Source organism: Microtus pennsylvanicus, chromosome 4 (assembly GCF_037038515.1).
Source record: "Microtus pennsylvanicus isolate mMicPen1 chromosome 4, mMicPen1.hap1, whole genome shotgun sequence".
NCBI lineage: Eukaryota > Metazoa > Chordata > Mammalia > Rodentia > Cricetidae > Microtus > Microtus pennsylvanicus.
Window position 1 is genome coordinate 39,042,472 of NC_134582.1, and position 21,042 is coordinate 39,063,513.

A 21,042-nucleotide genomic window follows, 5' to 3' on the forward strand; every position below is an offset into this window, starting at 1 on the left:
CTATATTATCTCTCTGTAACTTTTAATTTCTGGTTGTTCTCTGATTATATTTTTAGAACTTGTTGAATTATATTTTAGAAACAGAGACAGGGAACTTTCCCTTAATTAGGAATCTGGGTGGATGGAAATGCTTCCTCAGAATCAAGCATCTCTGTCAACACATCTCTGGTTGTTGTTGTCTTTTTTTTTAATTTGCTGTCAAAGGTATCATATTTACCGACATTCCAAGGTTTGTTGTGTATCTTCATAAAATGTTGGTCTTCTCAGGAGTTCAAGTTATGTACATCACCTTGTCCTTTCTTCTTTGTTCTGGTGAGTACATTTTGCTGTACTAGATGTGAACCTTAATCATAATCTAAAAAAACTCAGGGGGAAAACCTCAGAAACACCAGAAATGACTGAATGAGCTTGTCTCACAGAGATTGTAGTCCTTGAACTGGTCATGTTAGGAATGTCTCTAAAGTGGCAGCAGCGGATTGTTCTAACTAGTCCACTTGGAGAAGTGAGAAGAGAGCAGTGGGTTAGGATGGGCTGGGCAGGCTTTCAGTGTCTGCTCATTTGTCCTCCAGATTTCTAAGAAAATGCTGTTATCAATGCAAAGTTGACGACAGACTAATATCTTTAAATACGCCATTTTTTGAAGATTCAATTTATTTGACAGCTTTTGGTATGGCCCACTTTAGCAGGTGTTTGATCAACTATCAAGGTCAAGATTGGCTGTGAAATTCAAAATGAGGAATTTGTGAAACATTGCTTAGAACATTGAATTACAGCTGATTACAATTTTTTTTTCAGATCAAGTGACTACTCAAAAGATATTTTGAACTCTGAGGTCAGAGTATTTCACTTAATAATTGTATAAAAATAATATATCCAGGTCTATTAACAAATGGAAGATGATACTTTTGTATATGAGAGCAGTATAAAATACCGCTTTTCCTGGTATACATATATATCTGTGAACTAGAATTTTCTGAGCTTGCATGTATTTTTAGTTATTTTTTATTAATGACACAAAATTCTCATCTATTCCTTATAATGTTGACAATTCACATAGACGTGTGCTACATGTAAATGTAGGGACAGTTCAGGAAATATAATAGGAACAAGGTTGTGTTTATACATTTTATCTGTCTTCTCTGTTTTGTTTTCAGAAAGTGCCCTTATAAAATCAGCAGCTTATAGACCAGTAAGTTACTATCATTTCATCTGGAAAATTAAAATATAAAATGTTCTTTTGTATAAACTGAGTAATTTAATGTAAAATTTACCAAAGAAAATACACTCTTCAAAAATGATATATTTTAGTACAATAAATTCGAAACATCAATCCTGAACTGTGAGACATGTTATTATTGATATAAGATGTGTGATTGAGTATCTTTTTAAAAATTTAGTTTGTAATGGAGGCTAAGGAGAGCGAACTGGCTGTCTTTTGTATCAGGCAAGGCTTCCTCTTTACCTAACCTCTCTGGGTCTGTGAATTGTATCTTGATTATCATTTTACTTAACAGCTATAATTGAATATCCACTTATAATTGAATACATACCGTATTTGTCTTTCCGGGTCTAGATTACCTCACTCAGGATGATTTTTTTCTAGTTCCATCCATTTGACTGCAAATTTGATGATATTACTTTTTAAAAAATAGCTGAGCTCCCTAGGGTCATCCTAATGGATTCCAGAAGTTTCCACTGTGCTAGGTTTCCACACCACCCCCCAAGTGCCCCCAATTCCAGCTGTCTCTCCCTCCACTCTCTCCCTCCATCCCTCCCCCTACATCTGATCTCCCCAATTTCCATCCCCACCCTTCCTCAGTTCACCCAAAAGACTGATTCAGCTAAGCAGGGCTCACATGGACTCACAGAGACTGAAACAGCAAGCAAGGGGCCCAGATGGGTCTGCACCCGGTCCTCTGCATATGTTATGGCTGCTAGCTTGGCGTACTTGTGAAACTCCTGACAGTGGGAGCCAGTGTTTCTCTGACTCTTTTGACTGCTCTGGAGACTCTTTTCCTTCCCATTTGGTTGCCTCATCCAGCTTAGATATGAAGGCTTTTGCCTTGTTTTATTTTTTTTCCTGTCTTGTCTGGCTGTCTTCTCTTGGAGGCCTGCTCTTTTCTGAAGAGGAAATGGAGGGTGAGCGGATCTGGGGCAGAGGGGAGGAGTGGACATGGAGGAAACTGTGGGCTGAGATGTAGTGTATGAGAAATGAATCTATTTTCAATTAAATATTTTTTTTAAAAAAGTTTAGTTTGTATACCAACCACAGTTTCCCCTCCCTTTTCTCCTCTACTTCCCTACCCCACCTCCTTTTCACCCCTATCCCCAACAACTCCTCCTCATTCTTCTTTCAAAAAGGGTAAAGCCTCCATGGGAGTAAGCAAAGCAGGCTTATCAGGTCAAGGCAGGACCAACCTCATCCTTGTCCCATCAAGGCTGGGCAATGTATTCCACTATAGGGACCTAGTTTCAAAAGAGCCAGTATCAGGAACAGGTCCTGGTCTCACTGTAGGGAACCCAGGAAAGAACAAGCTACACAACTGTCACCCATATGCAGAGGGCCTAGGCTGGTCCCATGCTAACTCCCTAGCTGTTGATCCAGAGTCCATAAACTTCCACAAGTCCAGGTCAGCTGTCTCTGCGGGTTTCCCTGTCTTGATCTTGACCCAGCCTGCTCATATAATCTGTCCTCCTTCTTTTCAACTGGACTCCCAGTGCTCAGAACAACTTATTATTCAGTCAAGATTCAACAATGAGTATCTTAACTCCAAAATCCAGCCATTGAAAATCAGATATGAATTCAATATCTTTACAGCCCAGTGGGGAACAGTTCAGTGCTTAACTTAACATTAAGTACAGTGACTTCCATATACTTACAAAATAGAATGGTATTTTGAAAGTAAATGTTAAATTTGAAAATTAATACATTGTTTTTCTAAATATCAATATATCTGTCACAAGAATGTATGAAAAGTAAGTCACATGTATGTAACAAATATAGCATTGTTTTCTTTCAATAAATTACAAAAGGGTTTCAAACTGAACATGTGTTTTTATGACATGAGCCTCAATGAGATGGATTGCCATATAAATGCGCAGTAAAGATGTGCATTGAATTGCAGAGAAATTAGGGAGGAATTAGAGAATAATCAATAATAGTTAAATTTGGGGACTGGGCTATGAAGGAAATGTCTGGTAGGGAAGCACAGATGTTACAATGTGCGTTGGCTGCCTTACAAGATCATGTTACACCGGCTGTGTTGTGTTCTAATTAGTAGTGGCATAAAACTATAAATGTATATTGTAATAATTATTTTCCTATGTTTTATATATGTTATGTGTCCTTTATTTCTATGTGTAGAAAATATTAAAAATTGATGTAATGTGTGATATTACATACTAAGAGTAAAAACAGTTTATTCAACAGCCTATGCTCTAATACGTTCATGATATCTTTGTGTGTTGTAGGCAGCGTGTCGTATGTATAGTCCTCTAGGAATTTGTACCAGAGAGTATTTTCCAGTCTGTGGAACCAATGGCCGTACTTATGTCAACAAATGCCTTTTCTGTATTGCATACAAGTAAGAATACCATTCTCAAAATAAGTTCTTCCTAAGTAATGGAGACTTAATAGCAAAATCTTAGATTTATGTTATTTATATTTCATGCTCATAATACACAGAAAAAAATGACCCTACCATCCAATGTGCTATGAAATGCATAGAAACATGTTTTCCTTGCCTTAATATTATGATTTCTGAAATTGGCTTTTCATTTGGGACTTAAGGGTAGAGTCATGCAAACAAAAAAATCAATTAATTTAATTATTAGGAATTCCTAATTTAAGATGTACAAACATGAAATAATTCCAAAGCTGATGCTCAATAGATCTCTGTTATAGTCTGCAATCTATCAGGCTAGCAAGAAACTCTCTGGGAGCATCCTCTTATCCCCTGAACTCCATGGAAGATTCTATACCACAGGATACCCTTGGATCCCATCTGTTCAATATCCTTGTCCTTTTCACTCTGGGATTAGATTGCTGTGTCTCATGTGTATGTAGTTCCTCTGCTGTTTTATCTAACATGAGCTAAGTGTCTTCCACTTCACAATCTTCCACTTACCATGTCTTTTTCAAGGCCTACTAACAATCCCCCATCTGGGCAAGCTCCACGACTAAGGCAGAGCTGAGGCAGTAGAAAGGGTCCAGTACACCCACAGCAAGACGTGTGCAGATGCCGGGAGCAGTCAGGGTTTAGTTGCTCATAAAAGGGGAAATTAATGTGTCTAATTAAGTTTTTCCTTTGGAAATATCATGTCACACTTCTTAAGGAGTTCGAAGTAATCTTTCTATAATTTCTTCAGAAATTTTTTGATCTCTTTTTTTTTCTTTGCAGAAAAACCAGTGGTTCCATTAATTTGGCACATTATGGTAAATGCTGAATTTTAATGGACCTATGTCTTCCTAAGGATCTTATTATGCTCTCAGTTTTGCCCTGAAGTCTACACTGGATTGGTGATTTTGTTATCAGGTTCCCATAGCCATAGAAGATTGGGTGAATCTCTGTGTAGGATCCACAAAAGAAGACTAGACTGTCATTGTTCTTTTAATTTCTCAGGTTCTCTGGTCTCAAGGTTTTGTTGCAAATGATGAACTACTTGATGGCACTTAAATTCCTAAATCTTAATTTTACATTCTGTAAACTGACAACTTAAAGCCGTCAAGACCCAATTTATAGTTCTTAATAAAATCTTAAAGTCTACTCTTTTTCACGAAAATCTTTTCGGTTTTGGAAGAAATGCCCAGTGGTTAGGGAAGTTTGGTGAGTTTGGAGAGAACCCAAGTTTAGTTTCCAGCACCCATGTCAGCTATCTTTTAACATCTGTCTTCAAGGGGATCTCACACTATCTTCTGTCTGCTGTGGACACCTGCATAGACATGTTAAACATACACACATATAATCTAATAAATAAATAAAAGTAAATGTTTTACCAATCATGTTCACTTCTTCTTTGGATGATAAGGAACCCAAACATATGGTTTTGACAAATACATATGACAAACTTTGAAGCAGAGTGCTGATTTTTGAATAGTTTCTGTGGGAATGATATTTTCTGGAAATAACTCTTGCCTCAGAAGTTGAACTTTTGTGTCTTGACCTTGCAAGGAAACTGAATATACAACAAGGCTATTTAATCTTAAACTGTATTATTCTCCCTCTTTATTTTCTGATGCTTCCTTGTCCCTGACTCAAGTCAGTGTATGCATGTATGGTGAGAACTGGCCACCCGAAGTAGTAGACTCCAAAATTGTGGGGCATCCATCAATGAATACTCCTGGCACATGCATTGAAGCCAAAAGAAAGTCTTCATTAGCTGGCAGACGACTACACTGCATATTCCTGCTCTCAGTGCAGCACTAAACCTTTTTCAGGGTGAGCTGTTAAGCAGGAAACTCTAGTTCTGTGTTTGCATACTTCAGTTAAGGAGAGCAGTTAGCCTAAAGCAGAGAACTACAGAAGCCAAAAAGCAACATGACTACATTTAGTTGCTTTCCCAGATCCATGGACTAGGATGGATTCGGTCTTCATTTTAGTCCTGCTAGGTGATGCTGTGTATGTGCTGAGCGTTACAATCCTGAAGAGTCCTGTCACATTAAGTCAGTTGTGCTAAGGTCTGGGTCCTTGTTACACCATCCCATCTATGAGCAAGGGACTCTGCAGCATCATTTGTACAAGGCTTCCTGCGTCCAATCACAACTAGAGTGCCCCTCTCTGATGTCTGTTGTAAGGACAAGGTTTCTGTTTGACAGTTTTAAATTCGAAATTCTGATATGTAGATTAAATCTTGAAGTTCATTCATGGTTATTCCAATATTGGAAGCTTGGTATGTAGTCCATAACTTAAGAATGTTTGCATTTACTGGGGCCATCTCTTTCTCTTTTTGACAGGAAGAGTGTACCTTTTGTGGAATATTACTTTATCTAGGCAAAGATGTGTTACATTTGTTTATGCCGCAGAATATTACTCTAAATATGTAAAGGTATCTTACATTTGTTTATGCTACCATTTTTAACATATAGAATGTTTCCTTTGGTTTATGTTGCATTTGTTTAATTATGTAAAGATGTGTTAAATTTGTTTCACCTTGCCTGCCTAAGGCACCTGAATGGTCTAATACAGAGCTGCAGTCAAGAGCTATCAGAGGAGGGGATAGGTGGGGGTGGTGGGCAGAGAGAATAAATCGGAGAAGAAATCTAGGCTCTAGATGAAGGAGAAGAAAACACTGACGGAGAAGTGAGGGACAGTTCTGGGGTAGAAGCCAGGCAGCTGCCAGGCAGATATGGAGATGGCAGGAAAGTAAGACATACAGAAAGAAAGGTAAAAACTTCAATACAAAACATAAATGAAGAGAAACAGGGTAAAATAACGTATAAGAGCTAGCCAGAAATGAGCAAAAGGTAAGCCCAAGCATTCCTAACTAATAATTCTCCATGTCATGATTTAAGAGCTTCTTGGTGGCCCTAAAGAAAGTCTGCTACAATACGTCACATTAGTAATATAACCAGAAACTTAGAAATTCTCTCTGGCCTACTTAGAAGATTTAGGAGGTAGACACAATACTATACTGACTTGTTGATCTCTGGGGCAGTACAGATAATACTGTCTGCCACATAAGGAGAAGTCTACAGTGTGCTGTGGGTTTACAGAAGTATTTCAGCCCCTGGATAATTATACTCATAAGAGATTTCTCTGAAAGAGGTCTAGGAGACACAAGAAGTTCATGTTTTAGAGCGTCCCTATGAAAATGTGCAGATACAAAACAGTTTATGATCAATGCATACTAGATGAAGGAGTGTTTTTGTGGAGGAACTGGAGCCATTTTATAGGTGATGCAAGTAAGATTTAATTGTGTGAAACTGGCTTGAGTCGCCTTTGCTGTGATTTTATGACAGAAACATCAATTCTCCTGAAAGAGATGGACAGAAACTTTTTTTTCAGTTACTACTGGATAATGATGGTTACTAAGGGAACAGTTAGGTGCCCAATAATATAGCACGAGAGTCACAGGAGCATCCTTATGAAAGGTTAGTCTCAGAGCAATGAGATAAATTTCTACTCAATTTTTCTCCTAACTAAATTTATAATGCCCTTGTGATCAAATTGATGACTTGAAGGAAAACTGTGGCTGTTGGGTAATTACATCTTGGGCTCTTCCTAGCCTGACTTTTTATTATTATTATTATTTATTTTATTTTATTGAGAAAAGGAAAAAAAAGTTTCCCCCTCCTCCCAGCCTCCCATTTCCCTCCCCCTCCTCCCACCTTTTCCCCCTCCCCCCACTACTCTCCCCCTCCCTCTCCAGTCTGAAGAGCAATCAGGGTTCCCTGCCCTGTAGAAAGTCCAAGGTCCTCCCCCCTCCGTCCATGTCTAGGAAGGTGAGCATCCAAACTGGCTAGGCTCCCAGAAAGCCAGCACATTGCGTAGGATCAAAACCCCGTGCCATTGTCCCTGGCTTCTCAGCAGCCCTCATTGTTCGCCATATTCAGAGAGTCTGGATTTGTCCCATGCTTTTTCAGTCACAGTCCAGCTGGCCTTGGTGAGCTCCCAATAGATCAACCCCACTGTCTCAGTGGGTGGGTGCACCCCTCGTGGTCCTGACTTCCTTGCTCATCTTCTTCCTCCTAACGCTCCTCATTGGGACCTTGGGAGCTCAGTCCAGTGCTCCAGTGTGGGTCTCTGTCTCTATCTCCATACATCGCCAGATGAGGGTTCCCGAAGTGTGGCCCTAGTTCACAGCTAGGGCCAATTCCTCCATATAGGTTACCTGTCCTCTAAGGGATGAGTGTTCACGGTGAAGGTTTGCTCTTAGAACAAGACTGAAACTCAGAGGTATTACTGGAACCATCTACTCCGTTTCACCTAGGAAACAGTGGCTGCCTCATTTCAAAAGAAAGAGGAGAGGAAAAGAGAATCTGGAGAACTGATTATTTTTCCAGTGAATGTTGGCGTGCATATGCTGTCATGGTTCCCAAACAGGAGGCCACCCTCAAGATGCAGCCTGCGATTTCTATGAAAAATATGCCAAGACCTCATTCTGTTGCTACTCATGAATTCATACACAAAAGTCAAACCCTTGCTTTTTTAAAACAAATGAATCAAAGGGTTTTGGAGGATTGTTCCTTTCTTGAGACTCTGATGCATTTTCCTAAAGATTGTTTTAATTGACCATCATCCCATTAGTGTTTCATGGCCTGGGACATGAGAAAGTCTCATAGGATGATTGAGCCTACTCTGAGCTGAGTCTCTGTTGTAACATGATTCAGCCATTTATACAAGTGATCAAAGCCATCCCCTTTTCTTTGGTGGAATTATCGTAATTATGGTTATAAATTGGTATGGGGATAATAGTTCTGCTACAGGAGTCAAGGAGGTTCACAAGCAATTCTGGATTATGTAGCTATTGTCTGGGAGACTCAACATCTTCAAGAGGTTAGAGAGTTCAGAATTGTAACAATATTGTGATCTGTACTTTCCATGATAGGATTACATGTCAACATATCTTCTATATGTTGTAGAATATCTCCCCCTGAAGATAATTCCCAAAGATCTTTTACCAATGTGCTAAACCAAAGCTGAGTGCTGTCCCTGAGGCTTTGAATAGGAACGCCCAAGTGTACTGCTTGTGAAGTCCAGGAATTGAGCCTTCCTATTCTACATTCAATAAGTGTGAAGATCATGGCACAAAGGAATTAGAAAAGAACATATTGAGATCAACACTGTATACCATTTAGTAGACTCAAGGTCCTGGGAAGGAAGAGTCCAAGTATTAGCCATTAGAGGATGTAGAAGGATCACGAGGTTATTGACAAATTCAAAGTCCAGCATCTTGTGGCTTTTTTCATTTGATGAGGCCATTGGCATGACTTTTTAGTGTTGCAAGGACACTGATTATGGACCAGTAGGCCATACTTAAGAAAGAATTCAATGACAAGTGACTTCCTAATTAAGAGTCTTTTTTCTAAAAATATTCATTGCCTTTGACTATGGAATTACATATGTAAGTGGGTGCACAAATCCCGTGTTGCATGTGTGAAGTTGCCTTTGATTGTATGATTGTGCATGTACATGGGTGTGCATCTGGTGTGGTGCATGTGTGGAAATGAGAAGATAAGTTTTGAGTCATTTCTCTTTTCCCACCATTTGTGTTCCAGGGATTAAACTCAGGTTCTCAGGCTTAGCAGCAGGTGCCTCTACCTGCTAAAAAGTTGGAAAAGTAATAGACATAGTTTTTCAATTTTGTTTTGTTATCAACTCTTGGTGATACTCATACACTATGTTTTGATCACATCAACCCCTTCCCTAACACTCCAAGTTTTCTCCTCTCCCTACTCACCTGACTTCATTCCATTTCTCTTTTTTTTTTTTTTCCAAATTCATTGTGTTGTGGATTACTCTCGGGCTCATGCAGTGTAGTAGTTTTTTTTTTTTTTTTTGGCTTGACTTGTTTAGGTCTTATGCGTTTTCGCAATTGCTTTGAAATTATATGAGCATCTTACCTGTTGCCTTCAGAAAATATTGTTTCTTCAAGTTACCAACTACTTCTGACTTTGGCAATCTTTCCTCTTTCTCTTTCACATCTACCCCTGGGTGTTCAGGAGTATTGTATGGTACAAACATACCATTTAGGGTAAGGGCTTTCTGAAGTCTTCCATATTCTTCATGGTGGGTGTTCAGTTGTTATTTGTTTTTCTACTGTAAGAGATACCGCTCTGAGAGGAGTTATGTGATATGATTTTTCTCTCATCTTTCCACCAGTAGGTAGCATCTGTGGTTTTTTGTGAGAAGTGTTATTTTGGACTTCACCAAAGGCTGGAGCCTGTTTTCTAATCCTATCTATTACTTAGACTCATTTTAAAAGAGACACTTTATACAGCTGTTAGGTGGCATTCTATTGGGCAAGGAGGTTTAGCTTTCCTGGGAATGCAAACACTCCACACTGTTAAGTCTGCTGTTGAATTTTCTGGGATACTTTAGATATTAGTCTCTCATGACTCCAGACACATTGGTGATTGCAAGTTTACCTCCAGATATCTCAATAATTCTCCTTTCAACAGAATTGAGAAAGGTTCCTACAGGCAACCTCTGAATGTATGGTTCCAAACCTGATCTTCAAATATAAAGGAAACTTTGAGAACAATTATTGTTTGGGTATTTTCCTTGGCCCTACTGACTCAAGAAGAAAACATTCCAGGAAAGTTTATAATAACAAGCATATTATTAAATTATTATTGTTACTATTTTATTTTTCTGTTTATGATAACCTGGGATACTTCACCATAGATCAAGATATGAGCATCTTAAGCCAGCCTGTATCCCAGGAACCCTCAGTTCTGAAAGTTGACTTTGATGAAGGCTTTAGCCCTTTCCTATTCTGAGAAATAGTCTAATTCACTTCCTTTTGCCAGGCTTGTGAGTCCTGACATATTGGAAATGACCATGAGGGATGTATGGTCATTCATATGGCACTATCCTGTGCATAGCACCTAAAGCAGGTCTAAGTTTGCCCTTGTTATTTCTGTGTCTTAGTAGGAGGGAAGTGAGTCTATATTTCTGGCCGGTGGCACATACAGGGTCAAGGACAGTTCTTTGGGCCCCTTCTCTCCTCTCTATTCCTTCCAATCTTCTTCCTGATTCTGGTTATTGAACACTGGAAAGGCAATTCTCAACAGCTGTCTCCGTGGGGTCGGATACTGCACCCACAGGTTCTGAGGAATCCTTTTAAGGCAGAGGCATGTGTGACCTTTAGGGAATTTTGAACCTCTGTTGTTAAATTTGCTGAAGGCCTCTGTTAGTTTGTTGAGAAAGAAGGCAGAGTTTTCTTCCTTCAGCGACATCTTTGATTTTGTTGTAGTGAAGAGGTCTCTTATTTCAACTGCTCATTTCTTTTTTAATAAAGTTTACTACTAATATCTATGCATTGGTCCCTACTAGGGTATAATTTTATTTGGTATCTTCTTTATCTGGGCAGACTTGCACTTGGCTGATACACATTAGCACACAAATGGAATCTTTTTTGCTTGAGATTTAGCTTCTTCCCATGTACTGTGTTTTTAAGAGGTGCCATAGAGGAAGAACACTAAAGTTAGGACTTCTCAAGTAAGTTAATGGGCTGAATTAAAGGTCTTGGAGTGACTGCTGGTTGTTGAGATGTGGGGAGTCTCTTGCTGAAGAAAGTTTCATGGGCTTGGACTATTTCCACAGAGCTGGTAACTAACTTCCTTCTCTTTTCTTTACTTTTTTTCTCTTCCTACTTTTCTTTTCTTTTCATTCCATCTTTTTTCTTTTTTTCTTTGTTTCTCATTTTCTTTCTTAACCAAGATTTAATGTATATATCTTTTTAACATGTAGAACATATACTATACAGATTTCACACTGAATAAATAATATTCAGTAAGCCAAAAAGAGAAAAGGAGGCGTTTGCATCAAGTTTTTAACTACATTGATGAAATACAAAGATGCACATTTTATCACTTAAAAAAAACTCAATGTATTTCCTCATCAGGAACATCACCTGGACCTAGAACATTTTCACACCCCAGTTAGAAAGGAAACAAAACAAAACAAAAACCCAGAAAAAAAAATAAAGTATAAATTGGCTGTCGAGACAGCAAGGACTTTTTACAGAGACCAGTACAACATCTCACCAAGGCCGGGGGTTTGGGGATGTCTGGGGAGAGATTAAATAGCTGCATCCGGCTTTGTGCAGTTCACCAACTTGTTAACTCATCATACTAGAAAGGGGTAGCCAGGAGGAAGGGGACCGAACTGTGGCAGTTCGAGGGGATGTGCAGTGAACAACATCATATATACACACACGTGGCAGCGTAGCCGTTGCAGCTAAAGGTTAAAAGCAGCTCTAAGAGCTGGCCTCAGGGTTATTCACACAACCAAGGCGGAGAGAAAGAGGTCAGGGTGTTGTATGTTCACATGTGACACTTTGGAGGGGGGAAGCCTTTTATTTTTTTCCCCCTCAACATTTAACTAAAAACAGTTTTTAAAAACCACAGCTTGATGCTGACCCAGCGTCTTCTCTCATTCCAGGTGAGACATTATTATTAAAGGATGTTTACAGTATCAGGTGTGCAGAGCAGTTCATGAAAGGGTCTACACTCTACTGCACAGGCCTTTCCAGTGAATAGGGTCTCCTCACAACTATGACCTTTTCGGCTCCTGTGAGATTGTGAACAGACAGCAATAAACCGCATAGTTCAGCAGTCTCCATTTCTTTTTCAGTTTTTTTTTAATTTTTTACTTATTTTTAACCATTAAGAACAGTTATGAAATGTGGCATCCTGTGATTCAAGAACCAGGAAAGTCATTCCCCCCCCCCAAAGTCACTGTAAACAACAGTTACTTTGTTTAAATAAAAAAGTCTATGTAGGCAGAGATTTATCTTTTCTAATAGAGTGGGGATCTGAGCGAAGCAGGTGAAGATGAGGAACAAAAAGGTGTGTGTGAGGGCGTGGGGGTGGGGAGTGATCTTCCCAAGGAAGAAGATGGACAGCACAGGGTTAACTGGATTCTGAGGTGGCTTTGCATAAATAAAGGGCAGCAGCCAGTTTTTAATTCTCCACACATTCACACACACACAGGAAGGGAGATACCCCACGGCCCGTCATGACTGACCAATCAAACTCAGTACATGACGAATGACTTGAGAAATCAATGAGTTCATCAATGGTGATACCAAGATGTCCAGCTTTCCTTGAATGGAGTTCTGTCGGCCCAAGAAAAGGCTGTTGGTAGGAGGATCTACTGCTGTGGGATCCATTCCTGTAGGGTTGTACTCCTTTTGTTCTGCAGACTTGGGGGAAATGGGAGAGCATGGTGGTGTGTGCAACACTGTGGGATGAGGACAGATACTTCAATGTAGTCTAGTTCAGGGATCGTCTCGAATGTGGAGCTCTATGGGATGAGAACATACTTCAGTGTATTCTAGTTCAGGGATCATCTTGAATGTGGAGCTCTGTGGGATGAAGACAGATACTTCAATGTGGTCTAGTTCAGAGATAGTCTCGAATGTGGAGCTCTGTGGGATGAGAACATACTTCAGTGTATTCTAGTTCAGGGATCGTCTCGAATGTGGAGCTCTATGGGATGAGAACATACTTCAGTGTATTCTAGTTCAGGGATCGTCTCGAATGTGGAGCTCTATTGGATGAGGACAGATACTTTATCATAGTCTAATTGAGGGACCATCTAGAATATTGCAGAGTTCCCTCTTTCTTTTCTCTTCGCCTAGTCTCCTCACTTGGTAAGTACTTCCAAGGACCCTGAATAGAAGGCTCTTCAAATAATTTCTCTTGGCTCACACAAAATGCACCCAGCTGTAAGATGGTAGTACAATGTGAGCTCTCACCTTTTAATCAGATTTTCCCAGTGCCACTTTATAGATGCTAGAACTTTCCGTTTTAAGAAAGATATTTCTATTTATCCGTAATCTCTCTTTTTTGTTTATGTTCTCAGTAACAATATTATCCCTACTCTTTTGGTTACAACATAATGACTCATAAAGTGAGGCCGAACTGGAGGTTTCCAGAATGCAAAAGCGCATCTTTTCTCTGTCTCCTCCAGGCCCTCAGACACACCAGTCTATCTTCGTCCCTGTCTCAGGACCCATTGCCTGAAGGGCATCAAACGTATCCGCACTGAAGCACTGGCTTGTGATCTAAGATTTTTAGACTCAGCTAATGTTTAAACTAACGCCTCCACTACAAGTCTGCTGCTCACAGAGGTACAGGAGCAAGCACACTGGGGCAGGAAGTATACTGTCTCTGATCCTTGCTGAGGTAGTGACTGTGACTCTTTCCTTGTCATCTGTGGTGGGTCTCCCCTTTATCTGAAACAAACTAAATGGAAAAGAATGTGTGCAAAGGAGATGAAGGAAAGTAGGAAATGGGCTACCATTTAAGCCACGCAATAAAATTAGGTACAAGTCCTCATATGAGGGTTGGGGGAGGCAACCTAATATAGGAGGAAACGGTTCCCAAGAACAGAAGAGTTGGAGAACCACTCCCTCCCTTTATTCTCAGTCCCCTTCCCTGGGTGATCCATGGGACTCTCTTAGAGTTCTCCTTGTGACCAGCTCCTCTGGAACTGTGATTTGTTGCTTGGTTATTCTTTACATCTAATATCCACTTATGAGTGAGTAAATACCATATTTGTCTTTCTGAGTTTGGGTAACCTGACTCAGGATGATTTTTTAAAATTTTTATCTGATTATATTTTATTAACATTCCTTTTTAGATAGAGAGAAAATAGGCATGTGGATTCTGGTGGGGTAACTTGAGGAGGATCTAGGAGGAAGGGAAACCGCAATCAGGATATATTGTATTAAAATTTTACTTTCAGTTTAAAAAAACCTTCAGTGTGAGATTTCCTTCAAATAAGAGGTAGAAATACAAGTCCATGTCTTATACTTTTAATGTTCTAGATTTAATGACATACAGACTGTAAGTAAGCGTTTCTTCATAATTTTGATATGTTTCCCTATGTACTCCAGGATAAAGAAGCACAGCAATAGGAAAGGGTGCCTCAGACCAGGCACAGAGAGAATCTATTCCTAGTGTGCATAGCTGCAGAAAAGATGGAGAGAAGCAACTAACAAAGATGACAAGGTCGCTTTCCCTCAGCCCACACTCTTTCCTGCTCTGTTCTTTTGAATTCCCTTTTGGGGGAGTGTCCTTGAGCTAAGCTATAGCTGAGACTCCCAGGGGAGCATTTGGCCTGTGATGTTCAGGCCTCTTCTCCTAACCAACAGTTCACTGCTTTGACAGACAACAGAGCAATGTAGTCACCAGAGTTAGAAGATTGCTGTGATTGTAGCACATATTAATTTAAAAGGTTAACAACCTATGCCCATGTCTGAAATGTCATTGTCAACCTCATTGTTTCTCATTCATTCTCTTTTCTTCTTACAACTCATTTATTTGGAAAAGATTGATATTTCTTCCCTTTCCTAGATTAATTGAGCACTTCATTCATTCATGAGTACTTATGAGTTCATGAGGACAAACTGTCCCTGAATATCTGGCCAAGAAAAGATCTGTTGAACACAGGCTTCACTCATGACCTGCTTTACGACCTCCAGAGAGAGTACACTAAGTCTCCGTGTCTTATCTTCCCAGTGCAATCCTCTCAGCCCATAGAGCCCATCACTCGTAGATGAACTGGAGACTTCTCTCGAAGACTCCGAGTGAGGAAATAAAAGTGAACATTGGAATGAACAAAATAGTCACAGTCTCTGAACTGTTGTCCTTAAAACAAATATCTCTGTGTGTGAGGTAGGTCATGTGGGTCTCCCAGAGACAAAGCCTTGTTGAGGACTTCTCCAGGTTAGTGCCCTTCCTAAAATAATGACAATGGAGCCTTTTTTTAAAAAGAAAATATTGATTTAAATGACTCCTTTTCTTCCCCTGCTCTGTCTTTCTCACACACACACACAAATTAGCAGATATTCTGTTACTATTTTTCTATTTTGATAATTGTTTCTTTACCTATTTATCTATTTATTATCTCTCTATAACTTTTAATTTCCGGTTGTTCTCTGATTATAGTTTTAGACCTTGTTGAATTATATTTTAGAAACAGAGAAAGGGAACTTTCCCTTAATTAGGAATCTGGGTGGATGGAAATGTGTCCTCAAAATCAAGCATCTCTGTCAGCGGATCTCTGGTTGTTGTCTTTTTTTTTTTTTATTTGCTGTCAAAGGTACCGTGTTTACCGACATTCCAAGGTTTGTTACGTATCTTCATAAAATGCTGGTCTTCTCAGGAGTTCAAGTTATGTACATCACCTTGTCCTTTCTTCTTTGTTCTGGTGAGTACATTTTGCTGTACTAGATGTGAACCTTAAACATAATCTACAAAAACTCAGGGGGGGAGGCGAAACCTCGGAAACACCAGAAATAACTGAATGAGCTTGTCTCACTGGGATCGTAGTCTTTGAACTGGTCATGTTAGGAATATCTCTAAAATGACAGCAGTGGATTGTTCTTCTAACTAGTCCTCTTGGAGAAGTTTGAAGAGAGCAGTGGGTTAGGACAGGCTGGGCAGGCTTTCAGTGTCTGCTCATTTGTCCTCCAGATTTCTAACAAAATGCTGTTATCAAATGCGAAGTTGAGGACAGACTAATATCTTTAAATACGCCATTCTTTGAAGATTCAATTTATTTTACAGCTTTTGGCTGTCTTAGATAAGTCCCATTTTAGCAGTTGTTTGATCAAATATCAAGGTCAAGATTGGCTGTGGATTTCAAAGTGAGGCATTTGTTAAACATTGCTTAGAACATTGAAATTACTGCTGATTACAGTTTTTTTTTCAAGTCAAGTGAAAACTCAAAAGATATTTTGAACTCTGAGGTCAGGGTGTTTCACTTAATAATTGTATAAAATTAATATTTCCAGGTCTATTAACAAATGGAAGATGATACTTTTGTATATGAGAGCAGTATAAAAGACCACTTTTCCTGGTATACATATATATCTGTGAATCAGAATTTTCTGAGCTTGCATGTATTTTTAGTTATTTTTTTACTAATGACACAAAATTCTCATCTATTCCTTATAATGTTGACAATTCAAATAGACGTGTGCTACATGTAAATTTAGGTACTGCTTACAAAGACAATATGAACAAGGTTTTTTTATACATTTTATCTGTTTTCTCTATTTTGTTTTCAGAAAGTGCCATTATAAAAAGAGCATTTCAGATACACGTAAGTTACTATCATTTCATCCAGAAATTGAAAATGTAAAATGTTCTTTTTTTATAACTGAGTAATTTAATGTAGAATTTATCCAAGAAAATAAACTGTTCAAAACTTAAAACATGATATATTTTGTTACAATAAGTTCAAAACAGCAATCCTGAACTGCAAGATAGTTTATTATTGATGCAAGATGTGAGAGTATCTTTTTTTAAAATTTAGTTTGCATACCAACCACAGTTTCCCCTCCCTTTTCTCCTCTACTTCCCTACCCCACCTCCTTTTCACTGCTCCCCTCAACCACTCCTCCTCATTCTCCTTTCAAAAGGGGTAAAGCCTCCCATCGGAGTCAGCAAAGCATGGCATATCAGGTCAAGGCAGGACCAACCTCCTCCCTCTCCATCAAGGCTGGGCAATGCATCTCACTCTAGGGACCAGGTTTCAATAGAGCCAACATCAGGGACAGGTCCTGATCCCACTGTAGTGCCCCCAGGAAAGAACAAGCTACACAACTGTCACCCACATGCAGAGGGCCTAGGTTGGTCCCATGCTGACTCCCTAGCTGTTGATCCAGAGTCCATGAACTACCACAAGTCCAGGTCAGCTGTCTCTGTGGGTTTCCCTGTCTTGATCTTAACCCAGATTGCTCAAATTATCCCTCCTCCTTCTTTTCAACTGGACTCCCAGAGCTCTGGGCAACTTATTATTGATACAAAGTTTAACAGTTAGTATCCTAATTCCAAATTTCAGCCATTGATAGTCAGATATATAATTCAATATCTATACAACCCAGTGGGGTATAGTTCAGTGCTTAACTTAACATTAAAAACAGTGCCTTCCATAATCTCACATAGCAGAATGTTATTTTGAAAATAAATATTAAATTTGAAAATAAATATATTGTCCTTCTAAATATCTATATATCTGTGACATATATGTCACAAGAATGTATGAAAGTCACATGTATATAACATGTATAGCATTGATTTCTTTGTATAAATTACCAAAGTATCTAAAATTAATCATGAGATGTATTGCCATGTAAATATACAGTAAATATGTGCATTGAATTGCAGAGAAATTACAAAGAATGAGAGAATAATCAATAAAAAGTTAAATTTGGTGATGGGCTGTGAAGGAAATGTCTGGTGGGGAAGCACAGATGTTACAATGTGTGTTGGCTGCCTTACAAGATCAGGTTACACCAGCTGTGTGGTGTTCTATTTAGCAGAGGCATAAAACTATAAATGTAATAATTACATGTTTTATATATGCTATATGTCGTTTATATATATGTGTAGATGATATTTAAACCTTTTTGTGTGACATTACATACTAATAGTAAAAACAGTTTATTCAACAGCCTATGCTCTAACACGTTTATGATATCCTTGTGTGTTGTAGCGACAGTGTGAAACGTATCTTCCTTTTGGATATTGTAGCAAAGAGTATCTTCCAGTCTGTGCAACCAATCGCCGGACTTATGGCAACATATGCCTTTTCTGTATTGCATACAAGTAAGAATACCATTCTCAAAATAAGTTATTCTTAAGTAATGAAGACTTAGTAGCAAAATCTTAGATTTGTGTGATTGATATTCCATGCTCATAATACTCAGAAAAAAATGACCCTACCAAACCAATGTGCTATGAAAGGCATAAAAACATGTGTTCCTTGCTTTAATATCGTGATTTCTGAAAGTGGCTTTTCTTTTTGGGACTTAGAATAGAATTGTGTTGAATATTGTGCAAACAAACAAATCCATTAACTTAATTATTAGGAATTCCTAATTTCAGATATACAAACATTATGAAATAATTCCAAAGCTGATGCTCAATAGATCTCTGTCATAGTCTGCAATCTATCAGGCTAAGAAACTCTCTGGGAGCATCCTCTTATCCCCTGAATTCCATGGAAGATTCTACACCACAGGATACCCTAGGATTCCTCTGCCTAAAATATCCCTGTCCTTTCTACTCTGTGGTTAGATTGCTGTGTCTCATGTGTATGTAGTTCCTCTGCTGTTTTATCTTACATGAGCTAAGTGTCTTTTCCACTTCACAATCTTCTACTTACCATGTCTTTCTCAAGGCCTACTAACAATCCCTCATCTGGGCAAGCTCCACGACTAAGGCAGAGCTGAGGCAGTATAAATGGTCCAGTACACCCACAGCAGGATGTGTGCAGATGCCGGGAGCAGTCAGGGAGCAGTCAGTTGCTCATAAAATGATGGAGGAAGGTCATTGGTTAAAAAAAATAAAGAAACTGCTTGGGTGGCCCTCATAGGTTAGAACACAGGTAGGTGGAGAAAACAGAACAGAATGCTGGGAGGCAGAGGAAGTGAGCTCAGACTCGACAACTCTCCTCTCGGGAGCAGACGCCTCAGAGAGACGCCATGATCCGCTCTCCTGTGCAGACGCACACAATGAAGCAAGCCGCCAGGTCAGACATGCTGAATCTTTCCCAGTAAGACTGGAGCTACACAGTTTATTAGATATGGGTTGATCAGGATATCAGAATTAGCCAGTAAGGGCTAGAGCTAATGGGCCAAGCAGAATGGGCCAAGCAGTGTTTAAAAGAATACAGTTTCTGTGTAGTTATTTCGGGCATAAGCTAGCAGGCAGCCGGGGTGCTGGGGACGCAGCCCTGCCGCTCTTATTACTACAATAAAAAAAGAAATTAATGTTTTCAATTCAGTTTTTCCCGTTTGAAAATTTCATGGCACACTTCTCAAGGAGTTTGAAGTAATCTTTCTGTAATTTCTTCAGACATTTTTGACCTCCTTTATTTTTTTCTTTTCAGAAGACACCGTGGTGCAATTATGGTGACACGTTTTGAAGCATGCTGAGTTTTAATGGAGCTACTGGGGATATTATTATGATCACAGTTTTCCCCTGAAGTCTACAGTGGATCAGAGATTTTGTCATCAGGTTCCCATAGCCCCAGAAGTTTGGGTGAATCTCTGTGTAGGATCCACAAGAGAAGACTGACTGTCATTGTTCTTTTCATTTCTCAGGTCCTCTGCTCTCAAGGTTTTACTGCATATGATGAACTACCTAATGGCACTTAAATTCCTAAATCTTAGTTTTACATTCTGTAAACTGACAACTCAAAACCATTAATGCCCTAGTTATGGTTCTTTATAAAATCGTAAACTCCACTGTTTATCGAGAAAATCTTTAGGGGGTTAGAAAGATTTCCCAGTGGTTAGGGAAGCTTGATAATCTCTGTGCAAACCCAAATTTGGTTTCCAGTGTTCATATAAGGTTTCTTATAACCTCCATCTTCAGGGAGTCTCATATTATCTTCTGTCTCCCACAGACACCTGCATAGACATGTTGCACATAAACATAGACATTAATAAAAATAAATCTTTTAAAAACGGTGCTATTTTCTTCATTGGAATATGAGGTAACCCAAACATATACTTTTGACAAATACCTATGACAAGCTTTGAAATGCTCATTTTTGAATAGTTTCTGTGGCAATGTCTTTTTCTGGAAATAAATCTTGTCTCAGGAAGTGAACTTTTATAACTTGACCTTGCAAGGAAGTTGACCATAAGCATCAAGTCTATTTACTCTGAAGCATATTCTTTCTCTCTTCATGGGGACCCTTCCTTGCTCTTATGCCAGAACAATGCGTGTGTTGTAGAAACTGTTCACCTGAAGCACCAGGTTGAAAACAACCTTGAAAACAAACATGCCCTAGAAATATTGAAAGGAACATGTGGTTCTAGGTTTTAACAAATGTTTTCAGTTGTGTGCTCTTCTAGGTCAGTATAGGATACTCTTCACTTTTGAAACCTTTTGAAATACCTTTCTACTTTAATCATTTATGTTCGCCCTGTATTTGATCTACACACACACATACATATGACTATATATGTGTTATATGACTATATATGCATATTTATGTGTGTGTTTACTGTGTGATCTGTGCTTACTATGTGATGTGTGATATGAGAATTAATATTAGTAGCAGTGACTGAAATAAAGGGACCCATGTTTGCCTCAGCTGAAATCACCAGGGACAGCTAGAATTCAGCAAATGGCTGCCTGTGAAATCAACACACCTTGTGAATGCTTGATTCAATACATTAGGCACTGTGAAAATGCTAAATCAAACAGACAAGCAAGCAAAAATAGAAGACAAAGGAATCCCAATTCTTTTTGTATACCATGTTATATGCACTGTTCAGTAAATACAGAGCCTTGACCATTGCTGAAGACCGATGGAAGATGTAGAAGTAGGAAAATCAGATTGGGCT

General features: G+C 39.0%; 1 protein-coding gene and 1 long non-coding RNA gene across 2 annotated transcripts; both read left to right on the plus strand.

The window, feature by feature from the left end:
• Nucleotides 1-251: 251 nt before the first annotated feature.
• Nucleotides 252-4,446, plus strand: LOC142848973 (ovomucoid-like). Its single transcript, XM_075971122.1, has 4 exons — nucleotides 252-312; nucleotides 1,155-1,189; nucleotides 3,472-3,584; nucleotides 4,401-4,446. The coding sequence occupies exons 1-4, from the start codon at nucleotides 252-254 to the stop codon at nucleotides 4,444-4,446; spliced, it is 255 nt and encodes an 84-aa protein (XP_075827237.1).
• Nucleotides 4,447-6,884: 2,438 nt separating this feature from the next.
• On the plus strand, nucleotides 6,885-19,595 carry LOC142848659 (uncharacterized). The gene is made up of 4 exons (XR_012910445.1): nucleotides 6,885-6,901; nucleotides 15,777-15,884; nucleotides 16,747-16,781; nucleotides 19,575-19,595. It is a non-coding gene; the product is annotated as an uncharacterized LOC142848659 (long non-coding RNA).
• Nucleotides 19,596-21,042: the final 1,447 nt, after the last annotated feature.